The 23,857-nt window shown below is 37.5% G+C and overlaps 1 protein-coding gene across 6 annotated transcripts in view; it reads left to right on the top strand.

Annotated features, from left to right (window-relative positions):
- CDKAL1 (CDK5 regulatory subunit associated protein 1 like 1) overlaps positions 1–23,857 on the top strand; it is a 383,689-nt gene that overhangs the window by 146,767 nt on the left and 213,065 nt on the right. For all 6 annotated transcript variants that reach the window (XM_069007992.1, XM_069007993.1, XM_069007996.1 and 3 more), the window contains exon 9: positions 20,353–20,456. In XM_069007992.1, coding sequence (XP_068864093.1) covers positions 20,353–20,456 — 104 coding nt within the window. The remainder of the gene's footprint in view (positions 1–20,352; positions 20,457–23,857) is intronic.

Here is a 23,857-nt window from a genome sequence, read left to right as displayed (position 1 = left end):
CCTATTCCAAGAAATGCTTGGCCAATCCTTCATTAAGTTTGCTGACATATGACACCTAAGAATTATTCCTGTAAATATTTGTTTCTTTGACTTTATTCTGCTATTCAGAATGCCATACACTGGAAATTTCATACTATATTCTAATACTGCCAGTTGTAACGTAACACATATTTTTAACTTCCCTGTTGTTATGATGATGGCTTTTGTGCCTGTTGCTTCAATGGTGCTATTTGATTGTCAGAGTAAACTGACACCTAAATCTGCATTGTCCACTTGGCTCTTCTCATAATTCTATCATCTGCAGTTCTCATTCAGTGAGGTTTTTCAGTGGAGTCAGATGGTACAAGTTGGTAAAGTTCTTTGCCATAGGCAAAAATCATTATGGTACATTGTTTGTACACACTGAGCACTACTGGCCTGGAAATCTTGCTGTGCAGTTTTTGTGTTCATGCTACTTTGTGAGCTCTCAATTTTTGAGAAATGCTGTTTAAGTATAAGTAAATTCTACAGCTATTTTTTCTGGGTCATGAAAACTTCCTCTTTCAAGTCTGCTGAATTACTTCTGCATCATGTTAGAAGAAAATAGTTTGTTTTGATTGTTTCCGTTTTTGCACATTTGCCTCCCTTAGGTTATTTCCTTCCAGCTTCACAAATTTGAACTTTGTCTGCATAGTGGCACCATAAGTTTAAAATTTGCATCCGACCTTCTCCTTATACATTTTGATACAATTCCTTTTGCTCCTGTACATCTCATCTTGAGAAAATTTGCTATTTCACAGTTCATTTACAAGACTTAGTAAGACTCATAAAACTTGCCAGAAATCACTGTGCAATTCTCTAAACTCTAGTATACCACACAACTTGCAAGTCGGTGAGAAAAACAGCAGTAATCACGTGCTCCAGCTGCGTCATCTCGTTAAAACTTTGGGCAGCTCCAGGCATACTTGTGCTCCTCCGTCACTAGGTGGCTTCCCACACTGCGCAGTTCTGTGACTCTGTTAACCCAAGAGGAAGATCACCAGAATTTAACACAATCGCCAGTTTTCAACTTAAACTACTTGGGGGAAAGGCTAAGAGTGGGGGGGAACCAAGCTTGATTTTGCTTTGTGTAGCTGTGATATGTAGTTTCCTGCACTTCAGCTCACTCCTTTCAGTGCCACATTCCTGATTATTTTGAAGGCTGATTCAGAAGATGAGACAGCTTTAACATCCTGGAACCTGATTACAGGTTAGCACAGAGTACCGTAAGGCGACTTCCTGCCTCCTCTTTGGCAAATGCTTACTTGCAGAAGTGGTTTTGGATCACACAACACAGCTTTTTGTAGTCTGTCTGAGAAGAGATGGTTTTGAAGTTGTTTGCAATTTCATATAGTCGTAATTCTGACATCAGTATGCTCTCTGAGGTTGGAGATAAATTCCCCCCTGTTGAGCAGAGCATTCATCTGCGTCCCTTCTCTTAACGCCCACATATGTATTTCCTAAGGCAAATCTGGACAAAATACTGCGAAACATTTTATTCATTTCTCAGATTACAGTAAAGACTGAGAAATAAGCTCATGTGTCAAACTTACAATTGATATTGTGTTGCCTTTAGTTGCAACTTTTCACATAAAAACCCCCAAACTAGAAAAACAAGACAAGCACTAGAGAATCCATTGTTTTTCAGGCATAATGTGTCACTGAATGCTGGTATGAGAAATGCCTGGGCTTTTATGTACTCATAGTTCTGGGTGGTTTAGTGGCCTGTTTAAAGTATTATACAACATAAGTGTTTAAAGCTAAGTGCCCATGCCTTTACTGCTCATTAGCAGAATCAGGTAACTTTCAGTTGCTTAATAATAAGACCAACTTATTTTGCTGGCATCAGTATGACTTCTTAAATGCCACCAAAAATGAAAACATCTTGTCAAAGGGTCTGACTGAAGTGTCTCTTGTGCCCTTTCAGGTCAAGGTGGAATTTTTTTTGGAGACCTGACTGGGAAATGTGTTAAGGGAGGTGTAAAAATAAGAATCAGATTTGGGAAATGTCTTGTGCTTGAATTTGTTCTTAGATTTGACCTAGAGAGAATTTTAATGGAAAAAGAGTTTTCCCTGAACAAGATGCATGGGCTTTAAAAAAAAAAAAAAAAAAAAAAAAAAAAAGAATCTTTATTTTGCATTACCTATCAAGTACACAAAGGCATGTGTTTATGATAATCTCATTGACATGTATGAATCTGTAAGATTTGAAAAATAGGGAGGAATAGAGCATTTAAACTGTGATCATCCGTATGGAACATAAGAGCAAAATCACCGAAGAAAAGGTACTTCTAAAAAAATCCAAGCAAATAATAAATGAAAAGTTAAATATTAAGGTTGTGCTTGGAAGATAATAGGTAGCATAAAATCCAATGTATTATATTCCAAGATTATTCATATTATTTCAAATGTTTTTTTTTATGGGATAGTATCTTTCTTTATATGGCTTATTTATATGGGGAAAAAAACCAAACAACACTTTAATTCTGATATTTGTGCTGAAGTTCAAATAAGCTGTGACTTTTTAACCTGTTAGCATACAAGACCCTTACTTTTTAGATAATTTACATAATCTCTGTTATTTCTTTATCTGTTAATGTTATTGAAGAGTCTCAAAGTTTGTGTATTTTCTGTATTATTATTCTTGACTGTCATTCTTGAAAAAGATCAAATTCCTGATTGCAAAAACAAGTTACACTGAATTGAGTAATAGTTTTATTTGTGCTTCAGATACTAAAAAAAAATAAGATGCTTAGATCAGATGTCTGTGTTCCTCCTCCTTTTGGTTGTACTACGAGATGCATGTTAGAAGAGTTAGTGTTTACACCAAGAATAAATAAATTTAAAAGAGGCACTTGAAGGGTCCCCTATCCCCAGCTGTGCAATTTAGGCAATACATGGTAAATTTCTGTGGATACACAAAAACTTTTTACAACAGGGAATCTTAACAAAAACCTGTTAAAATATTTGCTTTAAATTGTCTTTTGACTAGTTGTTTTAGTTTTTCTTTCCACTGTACCAAATAAATCGTATCTAATAAAGCACGTGATTTTTTACTAACTATCTGCTAGTACAAATGAGATTGAATTCCTGAGTTTCAGGTCCCTTCAGGATCATGTATGTCTGGGCAAGTTGCTGCTTTAGAAACTGAGGGTACTCAGCAGATCACAAAAAATGCTGAGGTGTTTCTGGACTCCTTTGCTGCAGAGCTCTGTGCAGCAGTGCTCCACTAAATGGGGGGACTTGCAAAGTCAGGGCACACAAAAGGTAATTACTTTCTCTGTCAACTGGATACCAATTATGGGAGGGTGTGGAAAACCATGTCTGTTTTGGGTTTTTACCTGGAAGATATTTGGGTTTTTTTCAAGTAGAGAAATACAAACATGGAAGTGAAGATTTGCGATGGGTCTGGAGTTGGTTCCACTCCAACTATTAATAGTTGTATTTGGGATTAACTGAACTGGATAATTCCCTGACTAGAGAAGATCTTTCACATGTTCCTTCTCTATTTACAGAGATCACCCATTAGTTCCCTTGTTAAAGTTGTCATCCTTGTTTTCCTTAAGACCAGGCTCAATTGAGAGGAAGAAAAAAAGGTGGTAAAATAAGATCTTAGATCCATATTTAGACTATAACAAAAGGTAGCTGTATAACTTCTTTCAGCGTGCTAGTTCTGCTGAGGAAAGTGGAGTGAGGCTTGTACAAGTGTTCTGTATTGCCTTCTGCTCTGATGTATAGCAGGATGTACAGAAGGCTTCAGTCAAGTGCTCACCAACTACTGTGTCTAGAAAATTAAGGTCAGATGTTTCTCTCTATCCCTGTGAAGTGTATTGGTAGATAAAACTCCCCAAAGTAAAAGTTTACATCAGTATGTCAGGTGTTCGATGGAACTCCTGACTTGCGTTTGCATAAACCATCTTTCCGAACATGAAAAGTCTATATGGAATGAGCCTAAATTTGACAGTTACAGTCAGCAGTGTAGCATTAAGTAATGCATATAATCATGTGAAGGAGACAGGTCTTTAGACCACTGTTTAATCTGTTCTTTTTCCTCTGGCTTATTTACATCTTCAGGGACTCATCTTGTCCTGTATAGCAAGAATATGAATCCAAAAGAAATAGTCCTGGCGTGATGAAAGTGGAACTTCGTGTGTGATTCTCGTTAACGTCCTTTCTTGCAGACACAACTGCCAGTCTGAAAGCTGGTGCTTTCCTGTTTGCATATCATTCCCAAGGAGTCAAGAAACCAGACTGCCTGTTGGTGGGATTGTGTTAGTGTTACTTAAAACAGGCTTTAATCCTTACAAATGGAGTTCAGTTGTCGGACTTATTTGAGGCAGAGAGAAATTTTCTCTGATGTTGCCATATTTGGTTTTGACTTCAGGATAAAGAATGGTTGCTCTTGGAGGGGTGGTGGTAAATGAAAATTCAGTTTTTTAATTTTCTACCTCTTTTGATGATTAATTGTAATGATTTATTCCTCTTTACAGAATTACTGCTGGTTGCCCATTTTTAGGAAAATTCTTAGTCTCTACATCAGGAGTGGTTGACTCTTAAGACTCTTAAGTCTTTACACTGTATCTTGAATACACTAAATGAAAGTGGAGAAAGAAGCCTAAAAGAATGTGTTGTGCTACTAAGAATGTGGTTAACAGCTTTGCTCCTGAAACTTAGTATCACCACTGATACCATGATACATGTTTAGGTAAAACACAAAACTAACTGTGAGGTTAGGCCTAAAATATGAAACTCTGTGCCATACATCTCCTTACCTTCAGTTCAGAATGGGCAAACCACATTTTTAAGTTTTGTTTTCACAAAAAAATGTGCATGATAAACATGAGCCAGCAAAGGTGGCCGACAGCCTCCTGGGCTTCACTCCGCAGAGTGTTTCCAGAGGGTGGGAGGAGATGATCCTTCTGCTCTGCCCTGGTGGGACACACCTGGAGTACTGGGTCAAGGTCGGGGCTCTCTGATATGAGAAAGAGACACCGGAGCAGGCTCAGTGAAAGGACGGTGAAGGTGATCTTTTCAGTGTGTGCCTGTGTGTGCCTAATGAGGACAAGGCCAGGCTGCTCTTAGTAATCTCCAGGGACAGACCAAGAAGTAGTGGGCACAAATTGAAATACAAGAAATTTTATCTAAATGTAAGAAAAATCTTCTTTTACTGTGGAGGTGATTGAACGCTGGCAGAGGTTGCCCAGAGCTTGTGGAGTGTCCGTCTTTAGTGATAGTCAAAAGGCATCTGGACCTGCTCTAGTTGCTCCTGCTTGGAGCAGCGAGGGCTTGCACTAGATAATCTCCAGAGGTCCCTTCCTACCTCAACCACTCTGTGATTCTGTGATATCTTAAATAAATATAAACAGCAACAGAAAAACTCACAAGGATTTAGATACAAACACTGTGGATAATAATGGACTTGCTTGATGCTGGTGGAGACCCTTACTCCAGAGGTAAATTTTGTGGTTTCACACTTCAGAAAGTAATACCCTAAAGTAAGGATTTCTTGTCCCATGCAGAATGCGTCCTCATTTCCTGACTTAAAAGAATTTCCTGTGCAATCCTGTAGGCCTGGTCAGCCTCAGGAAAGAGGAACTCTTTATTTCCAAATTCCTTGCCTGCTAGGCAGAGTGAAATATTCCCACTGGAGATATATACCCCAAGCTTCTGTCTCTGTAACTTAACATGTTGAATTTCATCAGCTCGATTTACAAGAAGAGCTCAATGCTTTTTAAAGAAAAAATATTTTTTCTGACTTTGTCCTTCAAAACATATGTTTTTATTTTTCTATGTAGAATTTTGGTTTTAGGGTTTATTTTCAACACACTGGATGAGATAGAAGGTTTTAGTTTTTCCTTTTTTTAGGAGTTTTGTTGATGTCTGTGTGGACTTTGTGAAAAGGAGCTATTAAAAAAAAGGTCAAGTACAAAATTGTCACTCATCACATGCTTATCTAGCTTATTTTTAAACTAATACACAAGTGTCTAAGTATCACATGGTCTTTCTTGCATTGCAAACTGGTGCCAGTCCTGGTGTCTTTTTTGTTTTTAAGAGATAAATGTCTAGTGGCTTTTGTTTTCAGGGACTATGTTTGTGAGTCACGTATGTCTTATAATGTTGCTTTGCTTCTGAAGTTTAATTGTTTTGCAGAAGGTAGAAGAATAGAGTCTCCACATTTTAACTTGGTATTAGGCTGAAAAATGCAGCTGGGGAATGTTTACTGAAGGGTTTGTTTAGTCATTCACATTCCTCTGTTCTAACAGTTTGGTTTAGATCATTTGTTAAAGAGCTTAAAGAAGAACTCCCTTTACTATTGGTGCAGATCTTTTCTTTTCTGCAAGTTAGAGGTTTTGGCTGATTTTTTAAAATTTAGTTTTCCTTCGCAAAACTATCTATCAGTTGCTTTTAAAAATTGCAAGTATGGGTAAAATAGTATAGTGATGTATAATTAGTCAAATACATATTTGACATACATTGAACCTCTGTCTTTTGCTTTAGATATATTATAATTCTTCAGTAAAATAGAGTGTAATAACTTTTGAGATACTGTATTTAATTTACCATTAAAGGACAATTTTCTGCAACAGAGAGAAAATATTAGTAGAGGTTAAACTATTTATGTAAGTATCAACATCATCAGGAAAGCTCATCTTGTGTGTTCACCAAGCACACTATAAGCACGTAAATAACCTTTGATTCCAACTAAAGGGTTAAAAGTGATGTCTTCTCTAGGCTTGGCCATTTTGCTTGAACAGAAGGAGTAAGATAATGTTGTGCTTGTTGGCTTGTGTCTGCAGTTCGTAGGTTTGCAAGGGCGTCTTGCTGTATCTGCAGCTGGTCTCAGAAGTGTTTCCTAGATGTGTAAAACCCTAATCCAGCAATTTTTTTGTGGAAACAGGCAACATACTCCAAGTTTTGAGATATGTGTATGTGAAATCACCAAACCAGCTTGATTGTTATAGGTTCCTTTCTCCTGTAAATGTTTCATGTACATACTCGGTATACAACCCCTGCCTCTGTGCTGAAAGTCAAGCTGCTGCAGACACTTTATAACCAGCTAATACATAACACAGGCATTCTTTGTGGTTCAGACAGCTGATGAACTTACTGCAGAGACTATAATGGGAATTTTCATCATTAAACTTGAACTAGGGCCTTCCTATACTGCTGGTTCATTCCAGCAGCTTATGTATTTTGAGTGTTGTTTCCTTCAGTGGAAGTGAGGAAGCACAGTTTGTAGTGTTAAAGTCAAGTCTAGGAGTGAAGTCATTTCTCTTAATAGAGAAAGTCAGTTAAACAAAACAGAAAGTTACAATTACAGAATGGTTTGAGTTGGAAGGGACCTTAAGGACTGCCTCGTTCCAACCCTGCTGCCATCCTCAGGGACAACTTCCATTAGACCAGGTTGCTCAAAGGCCCATCCAACCTGGCCTTGAACACCCCAGGGTATGGGGCATCCAGAACTTCCCTGGGCAGCTTGTTCCAGTGCACCACCACCCTCACAGTAAAGAATTTCATGCTCATATCTAACCTAAAACCTATTTTCTTTCAGTTTGATTTATGCATACTCTTTTAAATGGCATTTACTGTTAGTTAGGTCTCAAAGGTAATATTGCTCTACCTATATCCACTTAAAATTCTGGTCTCTGCTGTCCTCCTACTCTTCTTTCTTAGGAGTTTAGGATTTGTGATATGTCTTATGTCTATGTGGAACACTTTATGAATGTTGTTGAATATTGTATGCTGAATTATTATGCAAACAATATGTGGAGAAAAGTAAAGTTCCCTTTTGAAGTGAAATTATGAAAGTAATACTATAAATACTTAGTAAATACAGTGGCTTTTTTATTCTAGTCTAGAGGAGCTGAATGGCTTTATTTTCCAAAGGGATGAATGCTTCTCTGTGAAGCAAAACATAGAGACCTATCTCCATCAAGTCTTGTGAGACTGGAAAGTTTGAGTCTATAGTTTGCATAAATTGCCTTTGACATGAGCACCCACAACATCTTACTGCACATCTGCTCATTGGGGGGCTTTTCTTTGTTGTTTATACAATACATTCAGGTCTATCCCCCTGCCCCCCATCCTTTTCTATGTGATAAAGTTGTGTTTGCAGAAGAGAGTTTAGGATTTTACTATGAATTCAAGTTAAGTGAATTCAGAAGTTTAAATATGGCCATATGTAACTCATAACAGAACTGATAAATTTAACCTTTTGTTTTGTTTTTTGGTAAGACTTCTTTACATTTTGGGTTGATTTGAACATTTCAAAGGAATATGGAGAAGCACAAATATACTTCTCCATTCAGGGAACTAAATTATGGGCACATGTCTGCTCACACTCATACGTGTGGACACACACATAAACCTGGAGCAGAGAAAGTCCTTGGTCTCTGGAAAGGAGTAGTGTTCTTGTTAGGTTCCAGGGCCTTAAAGAGATGAGATCAGCTGTGGTGCAGCTTGTTCCAGTACTTGACTGCTGTCATTGTAAAATACTTTCTTTGGTCTAATGGTGTTTTCCTGTTTTACATCTTGTGTCCATTACTTCTCATCCTGAGTCCTTGAGCCTCCAACAACAGCCTGGCTGTGCCTTCATTGTATGCTCCCATCAACTGTTTGTAGGCAGTGGTAAGAGCTCCTCATCCCAACAAGGAACAAGCCAGTTTTCTTCACGAGGTTCCTGTTAGCCTGTTTCTCCAGGCTGTTGATGTCCCTCTGAATAGGAAACCTGCCTTCCAGCATGTGAAGTGTTCCCCCCCACCTCCACCTTTGGATTTGTTGCAAATATGTAACATCCCTTCACCTATGTTGCTAATAAAGTTGGGAAATTGGAGTGTCCCCAGCATCAGTCAATCCCTGAAGAACACCAGTAGTAACCAGCTACCAGTTAGTCTTTGCACTGCTCACCACATCCCAGCAGTCCAGCTCATTTTTAACCCACCTTGTTGAACACTTATTCAATCCATATCACAGAAGTTTGACTTTACATATTCTAGAGGAGCCTTGCAAGTCAAAAAAAATTAAAAAATCAAGACATATGACATCCCCAGTCTTCCCCCTCCCACAGGGTCAGTCACCTCTGTAGAATGCAAGGTCAGTTCATGTCCTCCTTCAGACATGAACTCCTTCAGCCTCTCAAGGAAAATGTCAATTTAACCCATGTCTATAAAAGCACATAAACATCTTGTAGTATGATGTCATCAACCATATTTGTGGAAGCATTCCTGCAGGGAAGTAACTGGCTTGTGTTCCTTGGTACCTTGCCTTGTTGGGTCTGTTCAACAGCCCACAGGCACATCATGCAAAACCCCCCATCATCCAAAAGGCTGGGCCTTTTTAAGAACTTTGTTGAAGCTGAAAAAATAGTTCAAGTCAGCCATTTCAAAGATAATGTTCTAACCAGATGGAGATGTGGAAATATGAAAAAAGCTTTCATTTGAGTATTGACTAAGGCCTGTAAACAACTGAATTGCTGAGCTACTTTGTGTTTTGTCTGTCCATTCCTTTTTATTGTGAAGTCTTGCTTTGGATGACTAGAGCTGCCTCTTGTGTATTTTCCAGCCTGTAATGTCTAGAAGGCTGTTTAGATCCTGAATCCCCAAGAGGTTCTGTGGCCTGTTTTTAATGCTCTGATTTATGCATTAAGTGCTTTAGTCATAGCCTTTCAGATTTTCTTTTAAAGGACTGACCATAACTATCTGAGTTGCAATGGAGGTGACAAGGCAAAAAAAAGAAATCATCATCTTAAGTCTAAAGCTAGTTGTCCATTTTAGTGCTTTACAAAAAAAAAGAAAAAAAAGCTGGAAAATTATGGTTTCTGTCAGAGCTGGCAGCAGTTGAACTGGAAAAGTTTCAGGCTCACCACAGACTTGAGTAGTTAAAGAGGAAATCAAAGCATACAAACACTGGCCAACTATCTTGGAAGGATGTCAGACCATTCCAATCACTGGGACACGAGGACACTGCAGGAGAGTTACAAGCATAGAGGTCACCAAATGCAAGACAAGAGGAAAAAATTAAGAAGATGGCAGGAGAAAAAAAAATCTGTAAAGTAGAATAAAAGATCTGAGGAATCATTAGAACAGGAGTATTTTAGAGAAGTAAAGGAGATGGAGAAGTTGATGATCATTAGTAATGAAAAACAACAGTTTCCTGTTTTTCTGCACTGTCGTTAGTTTTAAATTCTGCAAAACATAGTTAAATACATTCATTGACATAATGAATAACATAATCAATAATCAAATACATTGAAAACAATAACATTACAAAATAATGGAAATAAAATATTTCCTAACTGTCTGTTTTCCTATTTATTCAATAGTGAGTACCTTAATTTGCATTTCCTTTAAGAGGTGCATGCGCAGTAAGGAAGTTATGTCCATGGTCTGACTGACTCAGCTCTGTAACTGTGCAAAAAGGGGATTAATTTGCTTTTGAAAATCCATTTGGAGACTCTTAAAGGCAAACATAAGGGCTCTGGTTTAAATTTCTATTTTTAAAAGAATTCAGTCCATGGGTCTTATGAGAATAACTGTTTAAATCAATCCATTAAATTGCTTGGAAAATCTGAGGTGTAGGATTGGGCAATTAGTGTTGAAATGTGTGGTCTTCTTTCATATTACATTGACAAAGTAATACATAGGGAAGAGTATATATTTGAAGCATGCATGTATCTACTGCTGACAGACAACTTTATTTTCCAGCAAGACTAACAACTTTATTGCAAGAGAGAAATGACATTTAGGAGCAACAGCATAGTATTAATTGCAGATAATGCTGAAATCCTTGTCCACATTGCAGCTTCTAACATTCCTACTGCTACCACAACCAGTAGGACATTTTGGGGCAGAAAGCTTTGTGTTGATGCAATCATTGGGAAGGGATTCTTTCTAGATTATAAGTGGTGAGTTTGTTTTTATTATGCAGTTATTTCCATTATTTTACCCAGACAATTCAGATCCACTTTCCCACAGACATTTTACAAATGCTTTTTTGGAAATTGGTCTGATGGCAATCTTAGATAAAGTCTAAATTAAGCCTGGTAGTTTTAGTGCTGCTGAAACGTAATATTTTTTTCCCCCCCAGGATGTTTTGACCAGCACAAAAACAATACCTTTTATCCCAAGAATCTGTGTGGTACCTGCTGTATGTTACAGAATTAACTGCAGCCTAATGTTTCCTGAGAGATTTCACCACTCTAAAAGGGTCTGTCCCAAAAGCCATTCAGGAAGTAAAAACAATAGCTCTTATCACAGGCAGTGGTCTACTTTTCAACCATGTTTTCTGTGGGGCTGATTCAGGAGCTGCTAATGTTGTGAAGATGTATGTTAAATGAAGGGGATTGCTTATAGAAGTACACTTGACTCCCTTTACCCTTTTTCAGTCAGGAAGATCTGCTGAGATGCTTCATTCCTGAAACAGAACCTTAAATGTGCTCATTACACACACCTGTACCCCTAAAAATCACAATTTTAATCTATAGTGTTTCATTAAAAATGTTGAAAGCTCAATTTTTAAAAGCTTTTGAAATTGTTCATTCCTCACCCAGTTACGTTTTGGAGCACATTCTGTGTCAGTTTTGCTAAGTCATCTGCCCCGCAGTAGAAAATACTTCAAATACAACTATACTATTTGTTGCTTTAAATACTAAGGCAGTTGTCAAGTCACAGCCCTCTGAAACTTTATAAATTAAAGCAAGTCTCCAAGAATCCTGTCCTCAGAGGTCGTTTTCCAATCACTGCTGTTCATTAGGAGGGATCTGAGAGCAACAGTTCCTTATCCACGCTGATAAAGTGATGTTGGGCTGTTCTGCCACTGCGTCTCTGGGATTAGCTGTGAACAGATTTCTAAGAATTTTCTTTTATCTGAGATTTTTCTGCCATAGCTCTTCATTTCTCCCCCCTTCATTACTACTATTTGACTGAGACCAGGAGTCATCATCTTCTAAATATTGTTGCTGTTTATGAAGTGATGAAAGAATTGATGACTTTTATTTATAATGCCATGGCATTTACTGCTCCATGCAACCACAGAACCTAATTTATCTACCTGTGCTATTTTGGCTGAGTTGCTTGCTTGATATTAATGCCTGTCATGATCTGCCCCCAAATCAGAGTTCTACGTAGCCAAGCAGCTCTTTGGAAATACTTTTAAAATAAGTTATGTCTCTGTGAATCACAGGGCTTTAGTTTGAATTGTAGAGAAAAAAAACATTGCAGTTTCCAGTAAGCATCAAGCACTATTTTGGGTCAGGATGGGGAGCACAGATACATGCACCTTAGCAATGGGACGTTTTATCTTGTAATATCAATTTAGAATGCCTTAATACATTATTCACTTGCAAAACTGTGTGGCCAGAATAAATAATCAAGAAGTTCTTTAGACAAACACTGAAAAGTGCCATTGATGCACTCGATGTTAAATCATTGGCCTTGAAGTGAGCAAGGTGAATGTAGATGATATAACTACATGGCTGTGACCTTTGAATCACCTGCACTTGACTGTAGGAATTCAGTTTCAGAAAATGCAAATATTTAAAGTATGAAATTAAATCATATTATGGTTTATCAAACCAATGGAGCTGCCTTCTCTCCAAATTCCTTTTGATTAGCAACTACTGAGGCATTACCAAATAAAACACTGGCTTCAAAGCCAGTAAAAATTTTAGAAAAACAAAATTGTAATGCACTTTCTTGCCATTTTGCTGAGCGTGGCATGAGTAGCAGAATTGAAACCAGCATCCCATGGTTGCATCCTACTTTGAGAAAAATGTGTGCAGTCCCATGTGTTGTAAAGTATTGCTTGAAGGGTCATACTATTTTCTGCTAAAACTCTTTCAAAAGACCTTTTAGGCTGGCATTGCATTTTCAGATGAGAATTTTTATCGCAGCATATCTCTAAAATACTTGGCTACAAAGATAAGTTCAGACAAGTCCTGTTCTTATCATATCGAAAATGTTGTAACCTCGAGTGCATGTGTGTACCTGTGGCTGGTGTCCAAGCTCAGTCTGAACAAGCTGGGATACCAGAAACAGTATTTCTGTAACAATACAGTTTGCTGCTTAGACTAACTAGCCTTTAAGAGAAATAGCTTGCCACTGTTTCAAAAGTATTTTAAATCCCAAATATTTTTAAAGTGAAAACAACCTCCCATGCCCCGAATATTTGTCAGGAAATTATATTCCCTGTCATTGTGCGTTGAAAAGCTTTATTGTAAAATGTGCAAACTTCAAGCAAAAGAACAGTTCCCTGAAAACAAGTCAGGCCTATTAGGCATGCCCTTTTTTGTTCTTAAATTTTCCTGTGAACTACTTTTCTCTCCCCCCCTCAATCCATTACGGTGATGCTTGATGGAATTTAGATATTTTGGAAGTACAAAGTAGACTTCATAGAGTAGAATGCTAAGAAGTATTATTGGCATTTAATTCTATAAATATAGTATGATATTTAACTGTAAGTACAGTATAGGTGGTGTTGTTAGGTTTTCAAAACTTAGTATTCTAAGCAGAAAAATGTTTGTAGAATTCTACCAGCTTTTGTTTAGTAGCTTGTGACCAGTATCCATCTCCTTTCCACCTGCTGGGAGTATGTATTTTGGGGATTTCTTTTGCTCAGTCAAGCTTACAAAGGGAATTTTCTCTTTATTCACACTACAGAGCATTTTTCTCAAAATTACATTTGATAGAAACTCTGAAAGTATCTTATAAAAGCATAAATCGTTTCTCTAAGCTGTATTTTGAAGCAAGCAAATTATGTTTCCCTTTCAGGAAAACCACAGTTTTAATACAAAATATTCTTGGCCTGGAGCTATTGAGGCCACCTGAGGAAGTTTGATGGTAGATGCAGAGAGATGGTGTGGGAGATAGTAATGAGCAATCTTTTCATGTTTGTACTGATGTAATGTTCCAGTGGTGTCAGGGGCACTGAAATACTGGCAGAAATTTATTTATTTATTTATTTTAATAGGGCGAACTTCATAAAATCTTGAATATGTATAGCTAGTCAGATCTCATAAGACCAAATATTAGTATTTGGGCTGAATTGTGATTAATGATTTTATGCAAATTTCCAATTTGGTAGACCACCTTGGGAGCAAGCAGGAGTTTACTGGATTATTCCAGATTATTCAGGGAACACCTCCCCAAGACTAACCACCTGCAGAGCAGCAGAGATCTTCTATCACATGATGCTGTTGCAGCCTTCAGCTCTCCCATCTTGCTCACAGATGTATGGTCTTGATCAGTCACATTCAATTTGAGTGACACGCACTAATGGCTCATCACAGTCTGTAATTGAGCTGTTTTCTGATCCTTGAATGAAAGATACTTTATACTTTTCATATCTGAGGGTGGAATCTTGTCTTCACTAAACCTAGTGGCATAAGTCCCGTTAGGAGGAGCCAGGATTTTGTTCCTCATGTCTGTTCTCGTGCTCATCTGCTGATGAAGTCCACTGATTAGTCCCTCTGAAGGAAAGTCTTTATTTGTCTGCTGTGTCATAAGCATTCTCACTCATTATTAGTTCCGTCTGCAAGCGGTGGCCTTTCATGTTAAGTATGTGTTTTATGAGGAGTATTACTGGTTTGAAAAGGAAGAGTCTGGTTAATATATTGCACAACATGAGCATATAGCTAAACATTGTGAAGACCACTGTTACCTATATCTACAAGAAAATTTTAGGCACTTTACCAAAATGTTGATGATACTCAGTTTGGTAGTATGTTTGAAAAATTTTTTAATTAGCCACATGGTAGTAATTTATCTTTGTATAATATTTTATTTTGCTGTGTTTTGGGCACGCAGCTGATTAAAGGTTAATAATTCAAAGTACCTTAATCAATTTAGTATGCTGGAAAACCAGGACTCAGTGGTTTTTGTTCTGGAATCACTGTAAAATTTATCCAAAACATACTGGCAATTACAAACACAATGATCATTAATTATTGTTTTCGACAAAAGTCTGTGATTTCTTTGAGCAAAAAAAGCTTTGATCTGTATTAATGCAAACTAACATTGACAAACCAGTTATAAATGCTTGAAGAAGGCTCCCAGTTTAACACAAAGCAAATACTCCTTCACAACTACTGGCCTGTTGGCCGTTCAATCCTAGGTATTGGAGCTACAGCTGCAGTAAAGGCTGGATTTTAAGGAGATGTTGGTTTTAGGTGATCCAGTTGGTGGTGGAGGCCACTTAATAAGAGGCAGTGCTCAGATTCTGAGAGTTCCCAAAAGTCTTTTTCCACTTGATTGTCTGTGGTCTGAGTATGTGGCAGCATGGACATATGAGTAATTTGTTATGCTGGAAACTTGGGAGTGGAGGCTGGCGTACGAGGGAAGAAACCACTACAGATCCTTGATTATACTCATGGTTTGGTTTAAATTTTTATTTTCAAGAACTGTTAATTCTTGTATCTGTGAAAAGTGGTTAGTTCAGCATTTTTACAAGTAGTTTAAATCTAATCCTTTCATTGGTCAGCTGTAGCCCAGAAGATTATTTCCTTTCCGTGTTGGTATTAACAAATATGGTACAAATAGGATATAGAAGTTTTGTCTCTTCTGGTTTCCTTTCTAAAACTGATGCTTTTTTATGTTACATCTAAGTCTATCCTTCTGGTTTTGTTATATAATCTCTTTAAGTATTGAAAAAGGGAAAAACTAAATTATTTAGACATGCCCAACACTTCTTTTTTATAGTAGGAATAAGTTAATTACCACAGCAAAACTTGGAAAAAGTCTGCCTCCAAGTTCCAACTTTCAGCTCCTACCCCAAAATAAATCAACAAATCCCCTGAAGTTGTACTTAAAGACCATAGTAATAAATGTCTTGAAAACAATACCACATAATACTGTGAATATTTGGAAAATAATATAATATTGTGAAAGTATTGGAAAATATTATAATAGTACTGTGAATATCTGGAAAATATCTTCCCCTTTTTTTACTGGTGCTTCTTTCTCCACATTTCCATGCTCTCTTTGTGATAGATTTTACTGAAGTACCATAGAAAAGCTGCTGTTACTGCATTTTTTCAGGTAGCCCAGTCTTGTAGGGCAGGAGCTTTGATTGAAGATGTGAAAATTATGCTCAAGGTTTGGAGATTAATAATTTCAGTATTTGGCACTGTTTCATAGTCTTGCCACTTTTAGTGTTTACTATTCTTGCTGTAAAGCTTTTCTAATACTTCAACCCAAATACAGAGCAAAATACATAGTACAGGATGTATATGATTTATGCATAAATTATAAGGAGAAGAGAGAAAGACGTACCATGGTGTATTTTATAGATGTACTATACATGATAAGGGAACAGAAAAATTCTATGTAGATAGTATAAATAATCCTTTTTACTGTACATCAATACCAGTTTAGATTTTGGCTCTATTTAGATCTATTACACAGGAGGAAGTTTAGAAGTTTGTTTTAAGTAACATACTAATATTACAGTTTTTATCAATCTTAGGATGAATTGACACACCTGAAGGTCTACAAAAAGCATTGTTTTCATTCAAGGTTACAGTTCAAGGCAACAAAAAATCTGTGATAAAGTTCTTGTTGGAAGTCTTACACCAAACTTGTAGTAAGCCAGAATTTGCAAATTTAAGGAAATTATAAAAGCTCTTGGTGGGTTTTCTTGTGTTTTTTTTTACCCAAAATCCAAGCTTATATTTGAGTTCAATAAATTTACTTTATCCCAAGAGAAAAATCTTGATGTGTCCCTTTGTTACTGGTGGCTGACAGAATTCTCTTCTGTGGGTGAAAGAGCCGGTCTTAAAGTAACCCAGTGTTCAAGGTGTAGGATTGTTGCAGTAAAATCTCTTCTTGATGACCTGAGAAGTTTGACAAAATAGTTGGGAATTCTATTTTCTTGGAGAAAACAAGTGTTAGTATAGGACAAAGGTTAGTACATAATATCACAGCTTTTGTGATTTGGTTCCAAAAGGGCAGACATATTCACTCTGAAACTGATTTTATGTTTCCTTGACTGATCCATAATGCTTTTTTTTGTTTTGTTTAGCTGTGTGGAAAAAGGCTGGTTTTGCTGAATGAATGATGTGGAGGGAGAGGAGTTGGATGTCCGGATGGGAGCCTGCTTAGAAATGAAGTGTTGGGTTAAATGGAGAGTTGTGCTTTAAAAAAAAACTAACAAAAAAGAAAATCAAGCAAAGAATAAAAAGGAGGGAGACATACTTTGCATAAGGGCAGCACAGAAAAAAAGAGGTACCCATGGACTTTGAGAGAAGATTATTCATGGCAAACTTTAGATGACAGTGACCTAGAAGAAAAACATTTTAATTTGCTACATAGGCTACACAAAGTATAAACCAATTATCTGCTTACACTTTCTTGATTTCAAGTGCTACCTTTTACACGTGCTTCAGATCCTGTGCAACGAAAGGCTTTTGATTTTTAAAAAAAGGTGAGATACATCTGATGAATAAGTTGTGTCTGGGTGGCAATGAATCACTTATTTGGTACAGGGTGTAAAGATTCAGGTTTAGGTTTAGGGATTTTTTCTATTTTTAACAGCCAATTGGATATTTTACTGGCAACCTTTTTCATATACAGTTTTAGTTAATAGAACAGTCTGATTGCTGCTGTTAAGCAATATATTTTAGTTTTCTGATCTGGGGTGTATGCTAAAATCTGATGTTTTGGTCTTGATGCCTGGGGTGGCCACCTAAAAACAGAGGCTAGACAAGATAAGGGAATAAAGGTAGGTATTTATTTGAAGGGCCTTCAAGGTACACCCTGGGAAGTTAAAAGGCTACATCCAAGATGGACCCCGAGTCATGAGTTCTTCACACTTACATAAGTTTGGTTCACTTGCATATCAGGGTTAATTCTCCAATTAAAACTTCAGTTAATGATGTAATTTCAGCAAGTTTACCCCCCTTCGTAAGATGTTAGTTTACACATTTTGGGCCTAGGACAATCTGGGTGTCCTTGGAGAGCAGGCCTGGAGAGGCTTTGTTATGTCTACCTAGCATGAGAGAGCAGAAGTTAACAGGCTACAAGAAACTTCAGAGTTACACACTAAACAGTACAGGATTTGAGAAATACAAAAGTTAAAACCAAGGCATCAATCTGACAGGCACAGCAAATAAGATGCATATCCAGTCTAGCAGAGAGAGTCACCAACTATCTAGAAATTAAGATTCTGTTGAATGGAGAAGACTCAGGGCTGAGGGGATGTGCAGTGGCAGGAGGGCACCTGAGCAAATGTTCTGGGCTGTGTTCTGCCCCTCCTGAACTCCCGCTTATGCAAATGATACAGAACTAATATGGGAGGGGAGTCTGTGAAGGAAAACCTTTAGTTTGCAAAGCAGTAATCACCTAGTCATGGAAATGCCAGACACAGTAATAGAAAACAAGATATATCCAAGTAGTAAACACAGGCTTGTAGCTGGTGACTTCATTGTAACCCACCCAGTGCTATTTCTGCCTTTTCAGTATTGTTTTGAAAGTTCTGTGGCATTAGTTCCAGCTATGTTGTAGTTGCAATGTTCGCCTTTTCTGGCACCCAAATGTTTTCATGTCCTGTTTAATACCTTTATTGATGGTCTGGATGGGGATCAAGTGCATCCTCAGAAAGTCTGCAGACAACACTAAGTTGGACTGGGGTGTAGATCTGCTGGAGGGTAGGAAGGGTCTGCAGAGGGAGCTGAACAGGCTGGATTGATGGGTCAAGGCCAACAGTATGAATTTCAAAAAGGCCAAATGCTGGGTCCTGCACTTGGATCACAACAACCCCTGGCAGCGCTACAGGCTGGGGGAAGAGTGGACAGAACACTGTCTGGTGGAAAAGCACCTGGGGATGCTGGTTGACAGTGGCCGAACAAGAGCCAGCGCGTGCCCAGGTGGCACATGCTGGCCTGGATGGCATCCTGGCCTGGATCAGCAATAGTGTGGCAGCAGGGTAAGGGCAGTGATTGTCCCCCTGTATTCAGCACTGGTAAGGATTCACCTTGAATCCTGTGTTCAGCTGTGGGCCTCTCACTTCAAGAAGGATATTGAGGTTCTGCAGCATGTCCAGAGAAGGGCAATGGAACTGAGGAAGGGTCTGGAGCACAAGTCTGATGAGAAGCAGCTGAGGGAGCTGGGGGGGTTTAGCTTGGAGTAAAGGAGGCTCAGGGGAGACCTTATCATGCTGTACCACTGCCTGAAAGGACGGTGGTGGCAAGGTGGGAGTCTCTTCTGCCAGGCAACCAGCGACAGGGAAAGAGGAAATGGCCTCAAGCTGTGCCAGGGGAGGTTTAAGTTGGACATCAGGAAAATCTTCTTCACTGAAAAGGCAACCAGGCATTGAAACAGGCTGTCCTGGGAAGTGGTAAAGTCACAATTCTTGGAAGTGTTCAAGAAATGACTGAACGGGGCACTTAGCGCTGTGGTTTATTTGATGCAGTGGTGATTGGTCAAACGTTGGACTTGATGATCTTGGATGTCTTTTCCAGCCTTAAAAATTCTGTGACTTTTTTGAAGTTGTGGCCTTTTTTTTTGTGAAAATGGACAGAATTTATGGTATTCTAGCTAGCATGAACAATAGAAATATTGATAATGATTTTTTTGGGGTCTCTGGGATTTTTAGAGCTTACGTTTAAATGCTTTATCCTATAAAAAGCTGGAACTTAAAGAAGGGGAGAAAGGAAAAGAAAGCACAACACACTTACAATGAGAGTTAGTTTTTGTTTGTTTTGTCTCTCCATCCTTGTACTCTCAATTAGTCTGCCTTTAGTATACTGGCAGATAAATTAAAAGCAATCACATTATTCCTTCATTTTCTTGTAGGAGTTTTCATTAGTTCCCCAATCTTTTGTGCCAAACTGTCTTTCTGGTTGGTGATTCTGTCTTCATTATGTTATCTGGTCTATTTATTCAAGCCAAAGGAAAGTTGGAAAAATTACCTGAAATGTCTTTTCATGTATACACACTTTTAAAAATCTACTTTCAGCCTCTCAGGACTTTTTTCCTGTATTTTCTTGTTCAGATTGGATTTTTTTATGTAATAGAGGGATCAGAAACCTGGAGATCCATCTTTAGTAATGAACAGTGATTAACCCTACTATACCTTTCTAAAAAATATTTGAATTCCCACTGTTGGGTTTTGTATGTGGTTCCCACTGATTGTTTTTCAACCTTTCATATAGATGCAAAAGATACTCTAAGAAGTTAGGGCAGCAAAATGTTTTTCAAACTATTTGATTGATTTAAAAACAGAATACTACTATTTTCTGGTCATAGATACAAAAACTCATCTTTCCAGACATACTTAATAAATGTAACTGTGCATATAAAGACTGTCCTGGCTAGTTACTGAGCATTTTCATTTTCTGAACAGGTGTCTCAATGCATGTACCTACTGTAAAACTAAGCATGCCAGAGGAGATCTAGCAAGTTATCCAACTGAAGAACTGGTGGACAGAGCCAAACAGTCTTTTCAAGGTAAGGAGTTTCACCCCTACAATAAAAGTGAGCCTCTGAAGTGTATCTGGGCTTACCTTCACACATAATGATTGGGATGCAATGTAGCTCTCATGTTATTAATAGTCATAGCTGTGTCTCATGGTGCCTTTGTGGTAGAAAGCTATGCTTTTGTTATGGTGTGCACCACTATTTGCAAAATGGAGTATTTTATTTTGATTTTAGGATTGTTCAAGTGAAGTTCTATGCATACATTTTTTTGAGATGATGTGGAAATGGGAAAATTCGGTCATTTTACTCTATCTCTGGTTTCTTAGAGAGAGTAACAGAAACCTTTTTTCATTCAACTATGAAGTAAATTTCATGAGCCTTGCAAGGATTCTTAAAATCCGGTTTAGGGATACATTGCTTTTGATGGTAATGAATTTACTGGAGAAGTTCTGGGATATTTCTGAGAGCCAAACAAAGCTTATCAGTTTTATGTTCAATAGGATATTTGTAACATCACATGGATTCCATCAAATACTAAGTTTTTCCTGCAGTACACTCTCTGTGCCAGTATCTGCCTAAAACTCTTTATATCTGGTAGTTATGACAGCTTTATTGTATCTTAGTATTTGTTCTATATATCTAAATTTCACCTGTGTTTCAAAAATACAGATTTCCAAATTATGCCAGTATTCATTGTGAAGGCACAGGTGGTATTTGTTCTGTTTGTGTGCCATTTTGAAGGATTAAAATGTACATTAAAAATAGCTGGGTAATTCTGGTGCAGCAGCTCCTTCCATCTTTGTATGAAACACTCTGAATCAAAAGTAAAGCAATAAATGCAACATTTGATGTCACATCCTTTACAGATGTACAGACAACACATCCATTGGGCTTCACTTCTGGCTCTGAGACTTGCAACCATTCTAGTAAGAAGTCTCCAATGGTTAAAAGTGTTCTTAAATCTATCCTTACTTAGGGGTCCATAATGAACCTTATTTAGGCCAGTGATGAACTTTTGTCTATTCCTATCAGTAGTATGCAAGGAAGAGTCCTTTTCCTAATCAAAGCCCATGTTCACAAATTCTAAATTCTACATTATGCACACAGAAAGTTCTCGCTTAAGGTTACAAATGCCCTCTTCTTTCACTTTTTTAAAAGCCAAACACCTCTCTTTTCTTCTGTGAAGCTCATCTGTGATTGCCACTAAATTTTTCCTATTGCTTAGGTTTGTAGAATTCATGCTCTCGTTGCTGTGAATTGGATTGTATGTTAGGATTGTCTGACAGGAATCCTGTAGTGCGAGATTTCTTGGTTTAGCAGGATAAGTTTCTAAAACCTGTATATATATTATGAAATGATCAGCAACTGAAATAGAGGATGCATAAATAAATTTGTTGTTTTGGTGGAGAAGCAGTTCAGGAAGCATATTTCAGAATGCTAGAAGTTTTCAGTAATGTAAGACAGATGATTTTGAAATTGGCAAATAGTTACTGAGCAGGAGAGAAGCTGCCATTTATAAGTGGCATAAGAAGTGTTCCTCAGCACTACATAGCTGTTCTAAAGAAACTTTGGACTATACTTCAAGGAACTATGACAAAGATAAGATGGGTAATAAGTCAGGATTAGGACCTTGCTTAAGTTAACTGTCTAGATTTTATTTAGATTTATGGGATGTGTGGAAAGAAAAAAAAAAATCCAGACTTGTCTGTCCTGTTATAAGTGTACTTATATATCATCAATTCCATGTTATATTAGCATAAAGATGTATTTACTTGGCATAACAAGAAAGAAAACTTGAGTTTTGTTTGTCTTTGCAGACAAAGAATGTGAAATTTTGGAAAGTATTTTGAACTTAAGTATAGTACATTTGGATTGAAAAATCAGTAATTCAATTCATCTGTTGTACTGTGGCCTTTATTATAAATATTGACTCTTTCAAAATAATTTGATTTCTAATGGAAAAAGTTGCCCTTAAGCTATTGTTTTGAAATTTCTTGAAGAAATGCTATGACGTTTCTCACAGCAGGCATCTCCAGGGAGTTCTATTCTTGTTTGGCCTTACACTGCTACCTCTGTTAGAGGGCATAATGAAAGAAGCAAGTATTTATTCAGTTGTAAAATGGCTTTGCCTCCAGCTTTCACATACTTAGAAATGGATGAAATAGTCAGATACTTAGTTTGCAGTGCATGGAGAATTTATTACTGCCAGCTTGCTGCAGCTGTGGGCTGCAGAAACTTCATCAATCCAGTGAAAGATTTCAGCAATTCAAAGCCATTATTCAATTTCTTGCTGAGTTACTGAGCCACAGTCTCTTCAACAAGCACTTCTGTTTTCACAGAAGATGTATTGCTGAAGCTCTAGTTAAAAACGCGAGAGGTACAGATGTGCCATGAGAAGTTTTTTCACTTTGAAAACTGATTAAAAGGTGATGGCTGAAATCACCATGACTGAACAAATATCAGCCTATTTCTTGTACTTTTCCAACCTCTGAAATAAGTTGGTTTTGTGTATTATTTTAGTATCTTGAATTCAATGTAATGTGCACAAAAGCTGTTGTAGATTTCTAGTGCATGCTGCATACTTCCATAATGCATTGGACTAAGTGTTAAGGTGTACTGAAATTGAGGGGGTTTTGCATACTTTGCATGGGTTTATGTTTCCTCTCTGACCTCCATAATAGTTCTTAAGTTACAAGCCACATGAACTTTAATATTTCACAAAATTTCATTAACAAAATAATCTATCTCAAGTTGAAAGTAGTTCATTGAGTTTTTTCATTTTTTAACTTTAATGTTTTTTCTGTAAACTTCAACTGTTAGTAAGTAGTTTAATTTTTTTACATGGGCAGCTGTGTAAAATCAGAATATACAGCAGACTTCTGTAAGAAAGCTAGTAAAATAAAAGTATTGTAAGTATTGTGAAACACAGTAAAGTGGTCTGTGAGTGGAGAACAAATGTCTACTGTAAGGTTGCTTATGCAGAGTTTTTCTACAGCTGATTGTACAGCGCTTTCTTTGTGTCATCAATTTATTAGTAAGTTTTTTCAAAATGTGCTGTGTCATGTTCAGTGCTGTATTTTAGGGGATTGCATTTACAGTTATGAGAGGGCTCTTTCTTTCCTGCCCAAAGCAACTTTTGTATAACAATGTGGTTTTGCTTAGTATATGAAGTGGGCTGGGGGAGCTGCTATCAGTGAAGAGTGTTCCAAGGAGACACAAAAGTTAAACAAGCCTGAGCTTTGAATGTTGCGTGGAGTTGTGTCCTGGGATGACTTTGGCTAAAATGAAGGACTTGAAATTGATTTTTTCCTTACGTGGGACATTCATTATCATAAAAATCCTACATATTGTGAGAGACTTTCTGGGCAAAGATAATGCTTTATATTGCAAGCAATTTTTGCTCATTCATCAAACTAAGTAAAAATATAAAT

Source organism: Aphelocoma coerulescens, chromosome 2, assembly GCF_041296385.1.
Source record: "Aphelocoma coerulescens isolate FSJ_1873_10779 chromosome 2, UR_Acoe_1.0, whole genome shotgun sequence".
NCBI classification, from domain to species: Eukaryota; Metazoa; Chordata; class Aves; order Passeriformes; family Corvidae; genus Aphelocoma; species Aphelocoma coerulescens.
The sequence above is the reverse complement of the archived record's forward strand: the minus strand, read 5'-3'. Positions and strand labels throughout refer to the sequence as shown.